The sequence below is a fragment of the Alexandromys fortis genome, unplaced genomic scaffold, assembly GCF_014885135.2.
Source record: "Alexandromys fortis isolate MF-2015 unplaced genomic scaffold, M_Fortis_MF-2015_v1.1 scaffold_0, whole genome shotgun sequence".
Lineage (NCBI taxonomy): Eukaryota > Metazoa > Chordata > Mammalia > Rodentia > Cricetidae > Alexandromys > Alexandromys fortis.
Genome location: NW_026067949.1, coordinates 39,752,637 through 39,772,771, shown reverse-complemented (window position 1 = coordinate 39,772,771; position 20,135 = coordinate 39,752,637). Strand labels below are relative to the sequence as shown.

General features: G+C 35.9%; 1 protein-coding gene across 9 annotated transcripts in view; it reads left to right on the top strand.

Annotated features, from left to right (window-relative positions):
* Positions 1 to 20,135, top strand: part of LOC126506295 (UDP-glucuronosyltransferase 2B17-like) — a 252,277-nt gene that overhangs the window by 226,891 nt on the left and 5,251 nt on the right. Inside the window, exons 1-4 of one of the 9 annotated variants that reach the window (XM_050149755.1) lie at positions 12,787 to 13,519; positions 14,375 to 14,523; positions 18,331 to 18,462; positions 20,049 to 20,130. The exons of the other annotated variants lie outside the window; for them this stretch is intronic. Coding sequence (XP_050005712.1) covers positions 12,796 to 13,519; positions 14,375 to 14,523; positions 18,331 to 18,462; positions 20,049 to 20,130 — 1,087 coding nt within the window. The 5' untranslated portion in view covers positions 12,787 to 12,795. Of the gene's footprint in view, positions 1 to 12,786; positions 13,520 to 14,374; positions 14,524 to 18,330; positions 18,463 to 20,048; positions 20,131 to 20,135 lie in introns of those variants that run through there. 9 annotated transcript variants of the gene reach the window in all.

The following is a 20,135-nucleotide window of genomic DNA, read 5'->3' as shown; positions in this document are numbered from 1 at the left end:
TCTCTCTCTCTCTCTCTCTCTCTCTCTCTCTCTCTCTCTCTCTCTCTCTCTGTCTTCCTCTCTGTCTCTCTCTATCTCTATCTCTCTCTCTATCATTGCAGACATCCACAAATCACAAAGTAGAATTTCAGTGGCTTCCTTTCTATTAGCTCTTGTATGTTAAGTATTGACTATTCAATATTCATGAAGACCCTCTGTCCGGTTAGTGACTTCTAACAAGATCTTGACATTCTGTAGCACCTTAAAGGTAAATTTAAGCTATCTGCATGCCAAGGGCTGATTTGTGGTCCCATTCTGGTATTAGTAAATGTAATCACCTGCTTACTTGTCTGATGTTTTAGGATTTAGTTTCCAACTTCCTGACCTATGCCAGAACTTGTAGATGTAGACTGCTCATTCATTTCCTGGGCGTGCATATCCAAAATAATCACACAGAAACTCTATTAATTGCAATACTGTGACTAATAGCTTAAGTGTATTTCTAGCTAGCTCTTGCATATTAAACTAACCAATTTCTAAACTGTGAGGCTCATGGTTTACTAATAAAAGTTTTGGTGTTTGTCTCCTTTGGGTGGCTACATGATTTATCTGACTCTGCCTTATTTTCTTTTCTATCTCTGCTTGGAATGTGTGCCTTGCTCTATTCTGCCATGTTATAAACCCAAGAAGCTTCTTTATTCATTAACCCATAAAAACAACACATACACAGAAGAACTTCCCACACCAAGAACTAGATTCTTTTTATTGATGTAAGATTATGTACTTGGAGTTTTGTGGATTCTGTGAGTTTATGTTTTGCCATTTCTATTACTACTCTAAACAAATGGTCAAGGGTACTTTCCACATTTGAATTCAGAGTCAATCTTACACATATCAGCTACCATTTATTGATTATCAAAATAAAAAATTCAATTTTATAAGAGCTCCTCTTTTTTCTTGAGGATCACGGGATGTGATCCACAATTTGACCATATTTGTACTGCTTGCATATTGGAACACTCATGTCTATATGCTTCTTAAAGAACTGTACACAGAGAAATGTAGACAGAATATACTCTGAGTCTAGCTAGCTATGCAGCCAAATTCCTTTAAGACACCAAATATCAGCTGCATAGGGAAGGATAGCTGTATATTTATCTGAAGTTGGAAGATATAAGAGAAAGAATAAAAGCAAAAAGTAAAATAAAAGCAAGTCATAAAATCTATTACAGTAGCAAAGTACAGTCAATACTTTAGAAAACTGTATGATAGTGTATCATAAAACCTCATGGTACAATGTTCACTTTGAGTATCAGGAGACATTTTGTACTTTGATCTTTTAAACATTGCTGGGACTGTTAACCATGGCAGATTTTCAATGTCTCAATGAATGCATTTCAGTTTATGACCCTATGATATCAAAGAATAGAGTGCTTTCTTGGAAATGACTTGGTAGAATTTTAAGTCAATGGGGAAAGGTGCACATAGAATAGAAAATATTGACTATCTATTTGACAGGATCTAAAATAGCTTAGTAGTTAAGTTTCCAAGCACTTACTAGATTAAGAAGATAATTGAGGTAGGAAAACTGTTGCTTTGACTTTGTTATTTAAAAATTATTTTATTTTCTTTGTTTGCTTATTTATTTTGGTTTTGACAGGATAAATCTGGCACAGGCCTGATGCAGGCAGTTGCAGCTGCTGGGAGTTAATGACTACGCAGGCTGAGTTAAGGCCAGAGGCAATTTATAGCCTTCCTCCCTATGTATGGGGTCACAGTATTTGTATTTCCTCTTCTATGATGTTACTTCAGCCACAGATATGGTTGTATAAATTCAGTGTCTTGAGATTACCAATCATTCTCAATATTGAGCAGACATGTTTCATTTATTTAGTTGTTCATTGCAAAGAGGGGCTTCTCTGACTAAGGTTGAGAGTAACATTTGTCCGTGTACCGAGGGCAGTAAGCAGTCATTCTTTGCTATGAGAAGAAGAGTATGAAGAAGTGTAAATATTTTTTTGTTGTGGAGCATGATATATTTTAAGGGAAAATTGTGGGCTTTATTGTTTTGTAATAAGAATTTTTGTAGGCTACCAGACCCAAATAATCACAGAGAGAAGTCTTATTAATTATGAAAGCCTGGACTTTAGCTTAGGCTTGTCTGAACTAGCTCATAACTTGAATCAATCCATTTATATTAGTCTATACTCTTTCACAAGGCATTACCTCTCTTCCATCTTGCACCTATTGTTTTCTCTCCATCTCTCCTGATCTTTCCCTTACACCTTATTTTTCCCCTCCTGCTTCCTCTCTCTGCCTGGAAGTCCCATCTATACCTCCTGCCTGGCTATTGACCATCCAGCACTTTCTTAAATCAATCACTGCAATATATCTTCACACAATGTATAAATACCCCCCCCCAAACTTCCCTATGAGCATCAACAATACGTGAATGGTAGGAAGTACATCATATGTGAACTTCTACATTTCAAGTAGTTATTTATCTAAATTTAGGGGGGGATTACAGCACCTTGTATGTTAGAAGAAATTGGGGTATATGCTTTATATATACATACCAAAGAAATAATACTAATGTCAAATGTTTACTATCTGACTTAATTTCTGTATGTACTACTTAATCCTAACTTCATTTTCTGACTTAAAGGGTTGATACAAGCTGCCACACAGGCTGGATGGGTTCTTTAATACACAATTCTAAGAGGACTCAAATTATGTATTGAAGATTATTAGGTAGGGATAAAAAAACAGGGGCTCAAAAGAAGGTTCAAAGTTGAATAATCCTTCAGCAAGAGTTTAAAAGTGGCAAACAGTTGAGTATCAGAAAACAGTTTGGTCACTTCAGTGAGATGATTCAGTCCCACAAGGCAAAGGGATGAATCTACTCCTCAATGTTTATGAGATGGAGTTTCTTCACTAACAGACTTATTAATATGTGAGCAGTACAACGTGGAAGAGGTAAAGAGAGGGGCATATGTAACAGAGCCTACAGGGCACAGCTTACTCTTTGAGTAGGGCATTGGGAATGGTTATACTGTAGCCTGTAAGGCATAAATATAATCAGGCTTGTGTGGAAACTCCTTCAGCCAATAGATTTGACTATTTTATTTTCATCTGCAACACAGGTTGTCCTTGGATCTGGGCAATAAGGAGAACAGTGTTGATTACTGCCCTATTTTGAGTCTTCTTGGTTTAGGTCTTGAAGGGGCTATACACCCTCACAATGTCCATTTAAGGATGATACATTAATTTAGAACAAATAAATAACTTAAACTTTATCTAACTGTACTAAGTCCCTCAACAATATTAAAGATTCCTTTACAATGCAGAACAGTTGTGGTGCATGCCTTTAATCCAAACACCCAGAGGGCAGAGGTACATAAATCTCTGTGTATTCGAGGTCAGCCTGGTCTGCAGAGAGAGTTCCAGGCCAGCCTCCAAAAGATACAAAGAGGAACCCTGTCTCAAAAAAAAAAAATATTTTTAAGACATAGTTCATCTTTTCACTTTTTATATCAATTATGGTTTCTACTACACATGCATATTCCAAGTTATTTCCAATGTTTTATTCACGATTTTGTGACTTTAGAAGCAAAAGATGAAGCTGAAAGTAGTTGCTTATTCAGATTAGCCCAGCACATAGTTGGTATAAGCAGGAAGATCAGAATTTTAAAGTCAGGATGTCTACATAGCTAATGGGACTGGAAAAGATGGGTTCAAGACAAGGTTCAAAGTTTTATCATCCTACAGGCAAAAAAAAAATTCTTTATTTAAACAATAGCTTACAGACATCACAGTCAAATAGGGTCCTCAGTAAGATGATTCGGTTTCATCAACTGAAGAGAGATATCTTCATCTAAAAGGCTATAAGGTTTATGAGGTTATCTTGGATGGTTTATATGGGACAGTCTCAAAAGAAGGAAGAGATGGAGGCGAGGAGAAGAAGGAAGCAGAGGAAGAGGAGGCCCATTATCATTCTGAATAGAATTTACTAGTCCAAACATGAGAATAATTTGCTAGAGGGACGGTTTAAATATCTCTATCATTTTCTCAGTTACTGTAGGAAATTTCTCTGATAAGCTTGAGAACATGTCTCTGAATACTAATAAAATTTAAAATAACTTCTTGTTTTAAACATTTGAGTAGTTTATTTGCCACCCTTAAATGAAAGTCACCTTCTAATATTTTATATCTTTTTATGTATTCTGTTCTCATCCTTTATTATCACCTGACTGATAACAGATATAATCCATTGTGGCTCTTTCTCATAGGCCCTTATTAGATATGCTAGTGTAGCCATATGTTGATATGTCTCTTTATGTAGATGTTTAAACACTGTTATCAACATATTTTACTATACTAAAGCAATTCTGTGGTTGTTCTACTTCAATTAAATGTTAAAGTCCATATTATCTGGCTCATGGAATTTTGAAAACTAGAGCTCACTGCACAAGCTGAAGGCAGCTTGACAGGTTGGAATATGTCTCTACAAAGCAGCTCAGTTGTCCTGAAACTCTTCCAGACAGCTTAGATGGTCTCTTCTTCTTCCAGGTTATTCATCTTGTAAGAGAGAATATCGTAGCAGCTCTTACTGCATATACACATATATAAATATTGAGGGTCAAGAGAATCTAGTTGGTCTCAGGGAGCTCCTCAAATGTTTTGAGTTATTTACTTTCTAGAAGCTGTCTTACAGGATAGGATGTTTCAATATTCCTCAGAACATCCTGATTCTTAGAGAGCTTTCTTGTAGGATAGAATGCTTTTACTCTCTTAAGGCATTCTGGATCTCAAGGAACTTCCCTAAAAGATAGAAGGTTTTATCTCAGAGAAAATTGCCACACAAAGGTTTCACAATTACTCTTCATTAAAACGGGATGACAAATGAAAGGGGGCACAAATGGTCTGGGTAAAAAGCGAGAAGATGAGCATGATAGAGGCCCATCCCTGTAAGTCTGTTTTCTTCTGATAAATAACACAGGTCTATTATCATAAATTCACGTTATTCTCAAAGAGCACCCATATGTCTGTATAACCTAAAACAAGGAGCATTGTGTCAAAAACAGACTTATCAAAGAAAAAATGTTATAGCAGTTCCTCTCACAAATTTCACAAATATAATTTGTGGATTGAAAATAAATGAACAATCTAAGTCAAATTATTCTCTCTTAGCTTGGTTTTTAACATTTACTATCTGTATGAATAACTATTGCTTGGAGCTTTGTACTAATAACATTTGCTGTTCCTTGTATATTGTCAGCTAGCAAGATAAGGTGATGGTTTATTGCACAAGAGTGAAGCCACACCTTTGGAACCAACGTGCTTCTAGTCAGAATCCAAGGTCTGTAACAGTTGCTTGACAGTTAAGTCTTATCAATGACTAGTCCAGCTGCTCTCTGGGGGATGTGAATTATGAAAATACTAACATTTTGTTTCTCACGTTATTAGGGAGTGTTTCTGAGAAAGAACTGTTCAACCTGAGGCTTTTTCATGACAGTGAGACTCATCTGCTCTTGGCAGCACAAATCTACTTCAAGAGGAAGATGGGCATTGAAGACACTCCTTATGGAGTTGGTCTTGCCATTTTGGCAAGAAACCGCTTTGACCTGGACTGCTTGATCTTATGCTGTACATGCAGGACCCACAGAGAAATGACTGCTGAAGTTGCCTAAATAAGGTGAGACAGTACTCCCAGGTTCCTGCTTCATGAAAGAGTCTGCCAGACATTCTACAGGAACAGAAGAAAGTGATTGAAAAACTGCCAATATAGGTGGAACTATGTTTGGAATCTCCTGCTTCATGAAAAAGTCTGCCAGATACTATGGGCCTGTAGGCTGAAGATGGATGCTCCAATGATGCAGAAGAACTTTAGGCGACTGTCAGGCAGTGAGATGTCTCTCTCAATTCTAGAGTTTTAGAAGTTGCTTAAAATGCACTTCCTGTTAACTTAGGTAATATGATATCCTTCTGGAGTCTTTGATGGAGTTAAAGAATACATAGTTATAAATATACGTGTCCTTAGTTATGATGAAATAAAAAGTAGATATAAATATTGTAACTATAATTCTTGCTTGAAACCTGTTTTATTATATGTAGTTTTACTATGTTAAAGTTAAAGCCTTTCTTTCCATTTAAACAGAAAAGGAGAAATGGTGTGGAAATTCCTTCTGTATATGTGTTCTTTTTATTGGTTAAAGAATAAAAAGGCTGCTTCTGGACAATGACTTAACAGAATATAGCCAGGTTGGAAGAGATATATAAAAGAAGAAGGCAGAGACAAAGAGAAGCCATGTAACCTCTGCTGGGGACAGATATGTTGGGATCTTTCCAGTAAGCCACAGCCAATGGAAATACACAGGTTAACAGAATTGGGCTAACCAGTAATATAAAATCTAGGAAGCAATATGCTTAAGTTATTGGCCTAGCAGTGATTTAAATAATATAGTTTCTGAGTGATTATTTGGGGAGTCTGGATAGCCTCCCAAACAAAAAAGCAGCCCCCTACAACAAAACTCTTTTTGGGTCCAAATGAATCAGGCTACCTTAGTGCTTCACGAGAGTGTAAGAGTTTCAGCAAAGGTCAAACCAATCAGGCTAGCATTTGTGACAGCTACCTAGCATAAGTAATGGGAGTACTTTTCTGCTTCTTAGGACCTTTCTGGGAAAAGACCCTCATGCCAGATTCCCTGACAATTTTCTTGTGGTTGATGCCATAGTATTGCTTCATCAGTCTTTAGATAAGTCAGCAGAAACTTAAAATTGATACCTGGGCAACAGTGGGATGAAAAGGCATACTGGTTTATTCCTGAAGGCTCTCTACAGCTTGAGCCAACTGGGATACAAAGTGCTACTTCCTATGGCAATCTGGAGGTGGCAGAGCCCATTGCCTTGTAGTAAGTAAGATTGAATAAACAGAGTTGCTAATGCAGTTACCCAGCTACTTCACAAGAACCCTCCAAGGCAGAGTCCCAAGATGGTGATATGGAACAGGAACGCGTGGGTATATGCTGTTGAGCGGATTTTTCAAGGCAAATCTTCAATGTGATAACATAATAATTCCTATAAATTGATTCAGAACTGATCTTAGCCTATTGCTATTTCTATTGTTGTGAAGAGACACTATGACCATGAAACTCTTATATAGAAAAACACTCATTTACTATTCAGTGGTTTAGTCTATTATCATCATGGTGGGACAAGGTAGCATGCAGACAGACATGGTGCTGAGAAGTAACTGAGAGTCCTACATCTTGCAGTCAACAGGACCACTGCACATACGTAACCCGAAGATTATATAATATTGCATTTCTTAATTAAGTCAACTTAATAAATGAAACTAGCCATCATGATTATAAAATCAATACATTTGACTTGCTCTGTGGACAATTCACAATATGCTGATACAAAATTTCTAAAACAATAAGACAACATATGACTCTAAATGAAAAACAAACATAAACTAAAATTAACATATTTTTATAAATAATATAATAAATTTGAAATGAGAAATTGAATTAATCATATCAGCAAAGAAAGTCAACAGATGCAATATGGGATTAAGTTATTATCATAACTTATATAATATAAATGCCATAACCAATGCTGATAACAGATTTCACAAATAGTTGTAGGATATATATTCTACCATCAGAACATGGTACATACTCCAGAATCTATCAATCATAAATTAGGCTTGCAAAACAATTCTCAACAAGTTTTGAGAAACCTACACATTTAGTCTCTCACTCTGTAAAATCTTTTGCAGTTTCAACAAAATGACCACTCTCACTTTCTTTTGTGAAACCTTGATGGTTTGACAGCCAGAAGAAAGATAGATGAAACAGAACCTTGTGAGGTTGGAAGTGTTCTATGTGGCCTCCACAGATTCCATACAGGCTGTATAGCTTCTCAAGCAAACACCAGAAGTTAGGAGCTCAGGTCTTCTGAATCCTAACTTCTGTTGCAGCTAGAGGTTTCTGGTGTTGCAAAACATTGTCTTTCCTTTGGTAGCAATTCAAGTTATGAATATCTCTCCATATAAAATTCTTTCTCCATCTTCACTTACTTCTTCTAATATTGTATAGTGTGTGGATCCGTGTTTGACATTAGGCTGCCGTATAATCTTCAGAGGAGTACGTTAAACAGACCATTTTTTAATGATCAGTGTAACTAAATAAAACTCCAAACTATAGAGACTTGGGTCTTTCCTTCCTTCCCTCACTTTCTTCCTCCCTCTGTCGCTCCTTCCTTCCTTCCATTCCTTCTCCTTTTAATTGTGATTTCTATTTCCTCATCTATATTTTCTTACAATGCTTCTCTAATGGTTAGAGAGATACATTGGTGAGGTGACACAAATTGTAGCCTCTGAAAAACACTTAATGCTGATTTTCTAGGAAGCAAAAGTCCTCTAAAGACAATGCATAAACAATTAGCCCCACAAAATAAGGATGGTATGAGTGTCTCTGTTCCTTGGAACTGCCATATTCTTTGTGTTCAAAGACATTGGTGCTATTTAAATGAGTAAGTTGATTTCTGAGTTCGGATTCCATATTTGCATTTAAAAGTAGGTCAGATGTGAATCAGTCTCTAAATTTCTTCCACCAAATGACATATTCCATTACTTTTGTACTTAGTGTTACTCAAGTTCTCAGAACAAAGATAAAACACTGTCAGATTCTTCACTAGAATACAACATAAAGGCCACTAACACCGACCCTGATGAAATCTTTTATTATCTGCAAAAACTTCATGAAGCCAGCCTACACTTTCCACACTTCGTTTTTTCAATTTCTGATCTTCTAGGCTCCAATCCAAATGGCCCACAGAATTTGCATACAGAATTCTAGAGTCTTGCATTCTCACATGTCCGTATTTTCCATATTTCTTTGAAAAATCCTTAGAAAAAGACTTATGTACCCTAAAGCTAGGTTATCATGGTAATGAGCCCATTATCATCATAATTCCCTATATTGGCTACTATTCTCATTATCATAACTAAACAACCTACAAAAAAAGTCAACTTAGAAGGGGAATGGTTTACTTGTACAGGCATTTCCAAAGAATATTCACCTTTTAGTTACACAATATAAAAGGAATAGCTGTCAAAGCTCTCACCAACATGAACATTCTTATGGATTCAATGACATGTTGGACAAAAATTGCTCAAAATATGAGCCAACAGAAACCATTTCTCCTACAACTTGCTTTTTGTCAGGCCCAAACCTAATGGTGACAAAGTAACTAATGAGTGGATCTTATTTTTAAATAATAAACACCTCTCAATAATGCCTTTTACTGTGTTTAGGTAACTGTATGGCCATCATTCCAGAGGAGTGTTTTAGTAGTGTCTGTGCAGCAACTTCAGCTATAGTAGTGGATATTTCTCTGTCCTAGGCTGAATGGGTTTTGCCCTTCTATCACAAGCTACTACTCAACTTTCTAACACTACTAGTCTTAGCATGGCATAAGCAGCTCTGGATATGTGAGAATTATCATTTTCTACAGGTTATATAGCATGGGGTACCATGTTGAGTACAAGAAGGTTCATTCATGAATGTAATGTAGTAGATGTCAAACATGAAGCTTCAAGGATTGTTGTCCCATATCAGGAGTGTAAGGTAGAACATGTGTCAGTATCCAAGGGCTGCTGTACATTTATAGGAGTTGAAACTCTCAGGAATGGCAGGTATACTGCTTCCAAGAGTGAATAGTATAAAGATGCATTCATTTAAAACTTCTCTGTATTTTTTTCATTTATTATATTTTTTAAGTACAAAACATAATCTTTAATTATTATATTTTTAAAAAAATAACAATCCAAGTTCCCACTTCCTCCCCTCCTTCCATTCCCATCACATACCCTCCTATCCAATCCTCAGAGAGGGTAAGACACATTGCTTTGTGGAAAGTACAAAAACCCTCTCTACTATATCTTGGCTGAGCTAGGTAAACATCCAAAAAGAATAGGTTCTCAAAAATCCAGTACAAGCAGTAGGGATAAATCCTGGTGCCACTGCGAGTGACCTCTCAGTCTGCCCCAGCCATGCAATCATCAAACCCATTTAGAGGGATTAGTTTGGTCCTATGCTTTTCCTTCCCAATCTGCTGGAGATGGTGAGCTCTCATTAGCTCAGGTAAACTGTTTCAGTGGACGAACCCTTCATGGTCTTGCTCTCTTTGCTCATATTCTCATTCCTCACACTCTTCAACTGACAGTAGCTCAGTCCAGTACTCTGATGTAGGTCTCTGCCTCTGTTTCCATCAGTTGTTGGATGAAGATTCTATGGTGATGTTTAAGATATTCATTTATCTGACTACAGGGTAAGTCAAGATTGGACCCCCTCTCCTCTTTTGCTTAAGGTCTTAGCTGGGGTCATTCTTGTGGATTCCTGGAAATTACTCCAGAGCCAGGTTTCTGTCAACCCTATAATGGCTCCCTCGATCAAGGTATCTCTTTCCTTGCTCTCATCTGTGTCCTTTCTCCATTTCAACTCTCCCATTCCCTTAAGTTCTCCTCAACCCTCCACTTTTCCCCTCATTTTCCCCTTCTACCCTCCCTATTTGACGAGATCTTTAAGTCTTTGAAGAAAGAAATTAAAGAAAACTTCAGAAAAATGGAAGATCTCCTATGCTCTTGGATAGGTAGGATCAACATAGTAAAAATGGCAAACCTACCAAAAGCAATCTATAGATTCAATGCAATCCCCATCAAGATCCCAACACCATTCTACACAGACCTTGAAAGAACAATAATCAACTTCATATGGAAAAGCAAAAAACTCAGAATAGCCAAAATAATCCTATACAATAAAGGAACTTCCAGACATCAAGCTCTATTACAGAGCTACAGTAATGAAAACAGCTTGGCATTGGCATAAAAAAAGACTACAGGTTGACAAATGGAATTGAATTGAAGACTGGGAAATTAATCCACACACCTATGAACACCTGATTTTTGACAAAGAAACTTCTCAATTTCTTTGTGAGACACTGAGCTTTTGAGAACAAGCTAATCAATTACTAAAACATGTTAAAATTATAGAAGAATAAGCAAGTCAGCCCATTGTCTTGTGAGAGTCTTGGTAGAGAAAATCACTTAGGGTATTCTATTTAGCAGGTTTGGTGGGATCATGAGTGGGTACAGATGCTTGCCTATCTACCTCTATGGGCTGCCTTTCAACCAATACATTCAAGTATACAGCCAATCTATTTGTAGAGGCAAACATTCAGAGACATACTCTAGTGGATACCAAAACGGTAACAGGAGAGTGACCTTATTTAGAAGTCAGTTTATAGGGGATTCTATTGAGTAAAGCACACAGAATAGATTTCCCATTTGCTTCTCAGTTTTGTGAATGTATGCAGGGTAAGGCAATAGGATTTTAGAGCAGGGATATTTAAGATACAGGGGCTATGGGCAAGTTGACCAGCTACGTCACAGGACATCTCCAGATGATCTATGCAGGAGTATCTAGTAATAGGATCTAGTTATTTTATTCTGGTAACAATGCAATCATGTGCTGACTATGAAGTTCACCAAGTCAGATGCAGAGATTGTGAGAAGCAGGTCATCTCCCATCCAGAACATGAGGAGAAGCTGCTAGGAGCCTCCTGCTCACTTTGTCCATGCCCGGTTAAATTCCCTATGGTTCAGAGTTGTTTTCTGAGCCAAGACTGTAGATGTCTTGTGCTCAGTTTTATCAGAACATTATTTCATTTTTTGAGAGTATGAGACATGTATGTAACATTTATTGATCAAACACCAGCTCTCCCCTCCCATCCATTTTCGCCACTATTCTGTCCTGCTTTTCACTCCTAACTTTAGAAGCTCATTTTTGAAACCCACTTGAGTTAACTTACTCAGATTGCCATTATGTGGAGGCTATAAAGTCATCTGCTAGAGCATGTCTACCCCTCTCAAGTCTAAAACTCTTACTCCCCCGGAGCCGTCACCTACAATACTTTTTCAGGTAGGCAAGGGACTTGAAGTCTCCAATCTATACTGGGTTTATAAGTCTTGTGTAGGTTTTGTAATCCAGCCACAGTCACTGTGATCCATATGTGCAATGGCTCTGGATGTCCAGTGAATATTGTTCTGCACAGCCGTCCACTACTTCTGGCCCTTACATCTATGTTGTGCAATCCTGCCATGTCCTTCCATACTTAGTCCTTTCTGTAACATGCCAGTGGAATGGCTGGTTTGACTTTCCCAGGTTTTTTGGCTTGCCCATAATAATAATAAGGTTATCACTTCTCATGAAATGCTTTCAAACTGGTAGTCAAAGTGTTTATGCCTTATTGAAAATATACTATACAAATATGGCACAGAGTTTAAGTTGATGAATTTTTATGCACATGAGTACATTTATGAACATTATTACAAAAATATTTGATTCATTATATGGGAGAAATAATGATCAGTAGTGTAAATAAATACGCTTTTCATTCTGTTGAGAGGAAAATTCAGAGATCAGCCACATGATTCATCTTACTAAAATGTTTGGTGAAACATTTTGGACTGTTCTAGAATCTATGTAGCATGAATGATTAAAGACACAGTCATCACTTCCTGGCTTATTGAAAACATTTCATCATAAAAGAGGCATTAAACATACTTATGTAAATAGCAATTAAATTAACCTTTCATCTTTTGTCCTTCTACATGCTGATTGTGACTCAATATCAAGTTTGAGCAATGCAAGTTATATTTTAACTTCTAGGCTAATTCCTTCTTAAATAAAAGCACAAGTAGTGAGAAAAATGGAAGCACTTTAAACAGAAGGACTTTGAATCTCCAGGATGCCTGTGAAGTGGATGTCTGCTCTGCTGCTCCTACAGATGACTTGCTACTTCAGATCTGGGAGCTGTGGGAAGGTGTTGGTATGGCCATTGGAATACAGTCACTGGATGAATCTGAAGATAATTCTGGATGAACTTGTACAACGAGGCCATGAAGTGACAGTTCTGAGACCTTCATCTTCTGTCTTTTTTGATGAAAAAAGAGCATCTGGTTTTAAATATGAGACATTTCCTTCAACTATCAATAATGACAAAGTAGAAAAGTTTTTTGGTGAATGGGTCAATGGGTGGATATATGATGTTCCAAAAGGTTCATGTTGGAGATATTACCCATCGTTTAACATACTATTTGGGAGATATTCGGATTATATTTTAAACCTTTGTAGAGAAGTAGTTACAAACAAACAATTTATGGCAAAACTACAGGAATCCAAGTTTGATGTTGTTTTTTCAGATGCTATTGGTCCCTGTGGTGAGCTGATAGCTGAGGTACTCCAAATACCCTTTATGTATAGTCTTCGCTATGCTGGTGGCTATGGATTAGAAAAGTATAGTGCGGGACTTTCATTCCCTCCCTCTTATGTGCCTATAATTATGTCAAAATTAGGTGGTCAAATGTCGTTCATGGAGAGAGTAGAAAATATGATATGTTTGTTATATTTTGACTTTTTCTTTGAGTCATTTCCTGCTAAGGATTGGGATCCATTTTTCAGTGAAATTTTAGGTAAGTTATATTTTCATCATAAGGGTGAGGGCCTAAATATCATTGCTCTGAAAAGTAATTTTAGGCACAAATATGTCTTTCATGCTGACATGGTTAACTGAAATATAATATTGTGTAACAATCTCACTACAGCATCATTTCCAAACCTTCATTTTAAAGAATACTGAAGTTTGCGCCCAAATATATTTGTTCTGTATTGTTGGCAGTCATGGTCTCCTAGTTTAAATAAGTTAAGTCCCAATGAGCAAGAGAAAAATTGCCTATTCTCAAACTTTCTGAGAGCATTCCAGATAGTATTTGTAAGTACTTTTAAAAAGAGATACATATCATTACACTGCTAATCCAAATGAAAAGTAGAGACAGATGCAAGAAATTCTACCAGCCATAAACCTCATAATTCTCTTAGAAAACCAAGAGTCAAGGAATAGCCAGTTTGTTGTAGAAACTAACATGATTCCTGCAAAAATTGTGTCCATAATTATTCTGGAATATTTTGACTGTAGATATAGAATGTTCTTTTATATTTGCATGTCTTTTCTGAAGCTTCAAAGAACAAGGTGCATAGCAGTACATAGGGGCTTTATGGCTTCTACAATAAACAGAACTGCTAAATCATCGAGGTGGCAGTAGCATTTCATCTCAGCTCACCTTTAACATACATATATTTTGTAAACCACAGATAAATTACACTTCAATTGCATTTATGAAAAATTTTATGTATTTGTTTCATGAATGTCTACTTTGCTTTTTAAGTAACATGATTCCAATATTTTCAGACAATATTATTTTATTCACGTGACAACACTTTCTTGATCATTGTACTCTTCCACCCAAACCTTTCATTTCTTTATTTAGGAAGACCTACTACTATGGTTGACACCATGAAGAAAGCAGAAATGTGGTTCATTCGCTCCTACTGGGATTTAGAGTTCCCTCGCCCAACCTTACCAAACATTGAGTTTGTTGGAGGACTGCACTGCAAACCTGCAAAACCCTTGCCTGAGGTAAATTTTTCTTTTAGTTTAGCTTTGTGTGATTTTACTTCATTTCAGTAAAAAATGGTTCTGCTTCATTTTTTTTAGTTTTATTCCAGTGAATAAAAAGTGGGGAAGAAAGAAAATCTTGCCAAAATATGCTCAAGGTTAAAGTAGTCACAAACCTATGCATTTCTTTTATTTATAGACTAACAGGAGAACCTTGAAGAAACATCATAATTCAATGCTATAATAAGGGATGTTTATTCATGCAAAATTTGTCAAGTGACTTACATAGAGCTGAATAAGTTCTGTTTTGTTTTGATTTTGAACTAAATAAATATTGTAGTGTGTGAATATATATATAGTAAAATTTGTAAGTATAACACACATGTAGAGTATTGCTGCATTCATTATTACCACTGAATAAGATCTTGACTTGCAGAGAAACAACAAACAGAAATTTCTGCCTGAACCAAATCCATACTAAAAGATATATTATATTCCCTTAATAAAAACTGAATGAAATATATTTAATAGAAGCGACTATAATCTAAAGAGACTATTGAATCAAATTAATAAAACATATCTTAAAGTCATTGATTTAAAGCAAAAACCTAAGATGTAAAAGAGAGGTCAAGGAATAAGGCAAAGATGATATAAGAAGATAAGCAGCTAGAATTGCAGGTGTTCCTTAGCAAGAAGGTATAGACAGCAGGGATTTAGACAAACTTATCATTCAAACCCACCAATAGAAAAGTTGTTAAACTATTAATTATGTCACTAAGAACACAGAGGAATAAACTGAGGAGAGTTAATATCATATTTCCTTCGACATTAAAAAAAATCACCTCCAAGAAGCAACCCCTGAGTTAGATGGCACAGGGGCAAGACTGGAAAGAACTTATGGGAGGCTGGTGTTTGATGTTACAGTCTAGATAACAAATGGGTGAGGTTAGAATAAATTACTCATAAATCTCAACATATCTAATCATAGTCAAGCAATACAAAGATCATATGAAGTTCAGGAGAAAGAGTAAAACCAGGGGAACCAAGTATCTCAGGTTCTTAGGGGGTAAAGCCAAGTTAATGCTGAGAATTTCTTTCACTGGTAATTTTATTGTTACTGTGACAGAGAGACAACATTGTGGCCAGAACAAGCTACAATGCTCAATGATTTATGTTGGTCATAGACTCAGCAGTTTCAGAGCTTGGCTTTGTTGGTGCCTGTCCTAGGGTTAGACAGACTCTATTGGGGCAAAATGTGGGGAAGTAGCTGTCTATACCATAAAGGAAGCAGAGATTTATTTGAACTATCCCAAACACCAGAAAAAAAATATCTCATAGGTCATTAAACTACACATCTTAAAAGTTTCCAGAACTCCCTAAAAGGTACCATGACCAGCAGTCAAGGACTTATCAGTGATCCTCCCAGAGGACATTTACATTGTATGTATAATGATTTACTGAAACTAGTATTCTTTTATGTTTAAAGAAACTGGAGATTCCTCTTGCTCAATAAAAATGAGAATTTTAGCACATTCATATACCATACATATTTACGAAAGTAAATGTATACATTTTGGAAAGAGGATGAAGAAAATGTAAACCTAAAATGCATCATGCCAAGATTCTTCAACAGTATTGTAGCTTAAGCAGAAGACCATTCCTCAATATTGTGAAGGTTTGGCTTCCATGATATTTACAGAAAAACTCAAGCTCAACATTTCCCTGCTTTCAGTCCATAAATTAATATGTTCCGCACTTGATATCTCAAAGTTTTGTAGCTTAGAGTATAAAGGCGGTAGTTTACTCTATTGACATGAAGTTTTTCTTAAATTGTTGTCATTACACATACACACAAATGTGCATATACACACATGTGCACACACACACAGGTATACTGACAAATATATAATGTTCAAGTGTATTGAATATTGCTCATATGCACACATTTTAAGGGGCCAATCTCTTGGATATGGATAACAAGTTTGGCACTCGTCCTTTGAGAAGTTGGGTCATGTTTTTCTGTCTTATGCCAGACTATCAGAGACCACTAAAGCTTCATTGGGGAACAGAGGTCCTGGCATCACAGCTGCCTCCCAGGATAACCCCAGAAAAAAAATATATATGCACATGAACACCTGATTATTCTTACCACTTGCTTATGAAAACAGTAATTAGATCTAATTATTCATTTATTCTGCCATTATATCGGTTATGAAATGAACTTCACAGTTTTAACATAGTTATAGAGAATAAGCTTTCTTTGATGGCATATAATATGATATCCAAAGAATTTGTGGGTTTTTATATCACTACCAACCACATAATATTAATTTTTTCATTTGTTTGTAATTTGTGTGATGTATGTGTGTGCATATAAACTACAATATGTGCACGTGGGGAAAGAGACATCATGGTTTATGATTGAATGTTAGAGGCAAGTTCCATGAGTCTGTTCTTTTCTTACAGCATGTGGATTACAGGCGTGAAATTCAGGTCATCAGGCTTGGTAACAGGAATCCTCCCAACCAAACCATCTAACTGATCACTGAAATAATTTTAAATGGCTAACAACACCCAACAGTGGTTTTGAATCATTTAGACTACACCCAATGATGTTCCATAATCAAAGGCTGATTCCATACGTCTGTAGGTTTCGCACATTTTGTACAGTACTTGAGGGATTCCTCAATTTCCATTATGAGAAACAGACAGTGTTGTTAGTATCTCAACATTGGAAAGACGGCAATAAAAACAATGTGCAACAGTGCAATGGTCATAATTGGTTATAGCAACTGTTGTTATTACATTTCGCAAACAGGATTTTTAACCTAAGTTAAATATTATGAAGATTGTCTTATTCTGTATTAACATTTCTGTATTTAGTCTGGAAAGATTGTTCAGCAAAAAAAAAAAAGACTAGACTAAATGCCTGATATTTTCAGTTTCATCCCATAGCAATAAGCACAAATGGTGGAAGGGAAAAACTTCTAAACATTGCTTCTTGTCTTCTGCCCTTCTTCTGGTTACTGTTACACACACACCAAATAAAAATAAATGATAAAATTCTTATTTTTATCTTTTATAATTGTGTGCTTTTCCATCAGTTATGAACTGCTCCTGTGGCTTCTTTGCTTAAAATAAAGGAATCAAAAGTCTATAAAACATATTAAGTGTCTTAGCATTATTTGTACATGAATACTACATAGATTTGTATCTGAACTATATATACAAAGTAAAATCAATTAGTGTAATCAATGTGTATCATAGTTTTATAGGCAATAAAAAACACCTTCTTCAAACATAGCTTCAAATAATAATTATATAAATTGCATATGTAAATATTACATTTTAATTGTCTTACCAGAATGAAACCCTACATCAAGAAGAATGAAAGGCTTATACTAAGGAACATATATAGATATATATGTGTGTCACAGTAATAGAATGTTGTATAACAATGGCTTTATTTACTTTAAATGACTAGTCATAGGAAGTTTAAATGGAAATGAAGAAAGGGGAAAATCATATTTTCTCTAGATTAAGAAATGAATGTAAATAAGAATTACAACTTTCTAAGCCTCTCATAAGATGTATCTTAAAATTTTTCAGAAGATAATACTTGGTTATTTGTTGCTCAAAGATATGAATATACATCGTGCAGATCCCCATGAGTACAGGGTGATTAAGACAGCAATGATTGTCTTATGTGTGCTTGATAGGTGGCACTTATCGTTCCTATAATGTTTCATTTTTTTCCTATTTTAGTAGCAATTTGAATAGCATCTCTGCTATTGATTTTCAATAATAAAATATTTTCTGTATTCACAGGAAATGGAAGAGTTTGCACAGAGCTCTGGGGAACATGGTATTGTGGTGTTTTCTCTGGGATCAATGATCAGAAACACAACAAAAGAAAGGGCCAATGCAATTGCATCCGCCCTTGCACAGATTCCACAAAAGGTAAAATCCCCATGGGAGGCAATTATCTACTTAGTTTACTAAAGTCTGGAAAGGGGTGACACTGGAAGGTCCCTTTATGTAAAACCAAGTATTATGATTGCATTTAGTCAGTTTAGAAACAAAGATAAAGATGGCAGATTCTACAGAATGTGTTTTGATGACAATAACAGTGACATAAACATCGTGATCACAGGGCAGCGTGGTGAGTGAGTGCAATCTAAACTTCTCTAGTCTGATGATACTGGGAGCAAAACTATCCAAGAATAACTAAATTCTCAGTGGGCACTTAAACCTTTTTCTTGAGCCTTGTTTGAATCTAGACATTCAGGGAAAATGAGAGTTTATTTTAAAACTTTGTTAGCAGATATAGAAAAAATGTCTGTAGTATAGCAGTAATAGTCTGCCAGACCTGCAGTAGCATAGAGACTTCCCAGGTTTCCCTCTCCTCTTTATGAGAATGCTGAACTAGGGTTGCTCAGTTACCACTCAGAAGACTTCTCAGAGAAAGGAAGAAGAGAGTTCACCATCTCAGTGCTTTTGTACCATGTTCATTGAGAAAAAAAGAAAGAAAGGATCGGCCATTCTAGAATCTGCCAAACCTAAAACAGGACGATGTAAACGAGAGGGTGAAATGGTCCCTGTCCTTATGGTGAACCACATACAGTCAAACATTGTCTATGGCACTTTGTCTCTAACCCAGAAGAGTAAAGCGTGTTTCATTTAGGAAGAAATGGGAACTAAGAGATAATCCAGTAGAAATAGGATTGATACCAGGAAAGATCCAGCTGCCTCTCTTCATAAGGTATATGAAGATAATTTACCACATCTGAACTTTAGTCTGGAGTATGTTGGGACTAGATTTTAGTTTCCTATCCCATAAGTCTCCCTGTAATAACTCGTGCTGGTTTTCCCTGAGATCCTGAAGAAAAGTTTAAATTTATTGTGGCAAACAGATATTGAACATGTAGGTGAAGCTCTCACATTTTTAGTGGGCAACATAAACACATACATTCCGTGAGACTATGGCCAGGATGGAATTGACTGATAACTCATTCTCTGATTATCGGTGATGGTGTTTTTCCAAAGAACCAGTAAACAGAGCAAATTGTAAATATGGAATATTTGCTGAAAATAAATATTGAATAACAAAAAATAAGTGTCAAACTCTATTAAAATAACATAGGACAAATGAATATAAGTAAGATCTGTGTTGTGTTAAACTGGCATAAAACTAAGAATGGAAAATTAGAAGAATTATACTAAATACACATAGAGTTTAATCACTTTTTATTGCAGCTGATTTATGAACATATAAACTTTTCTTAAATATATTCATATTTCATTAACTCTCTCATGTGTGCACATAGAAAATCATGATGACATTCGACCTGATTAAATGTAAAGAGAAACATAGATGGTGTTCCATACTCTGCTTCATGTTTTGATAGTTCTTAATGTCTAATGTCTCTTTACCTGGTTTCCATACCAGAAATAAAAAAGGCATTTAGCTAAGCACTGTCTAATTTCTAAAATATTATATTTTCAGTTTTAAAATTTGATATAAATTATTGTCTAACCTCTAACAGGTGTTTTGGAGATATGAAGGTATAGAACCAGACACCTTAGGTCCCAATACCAGGATTTTCAAATGGATCCCCCAGAATGACCTTCTA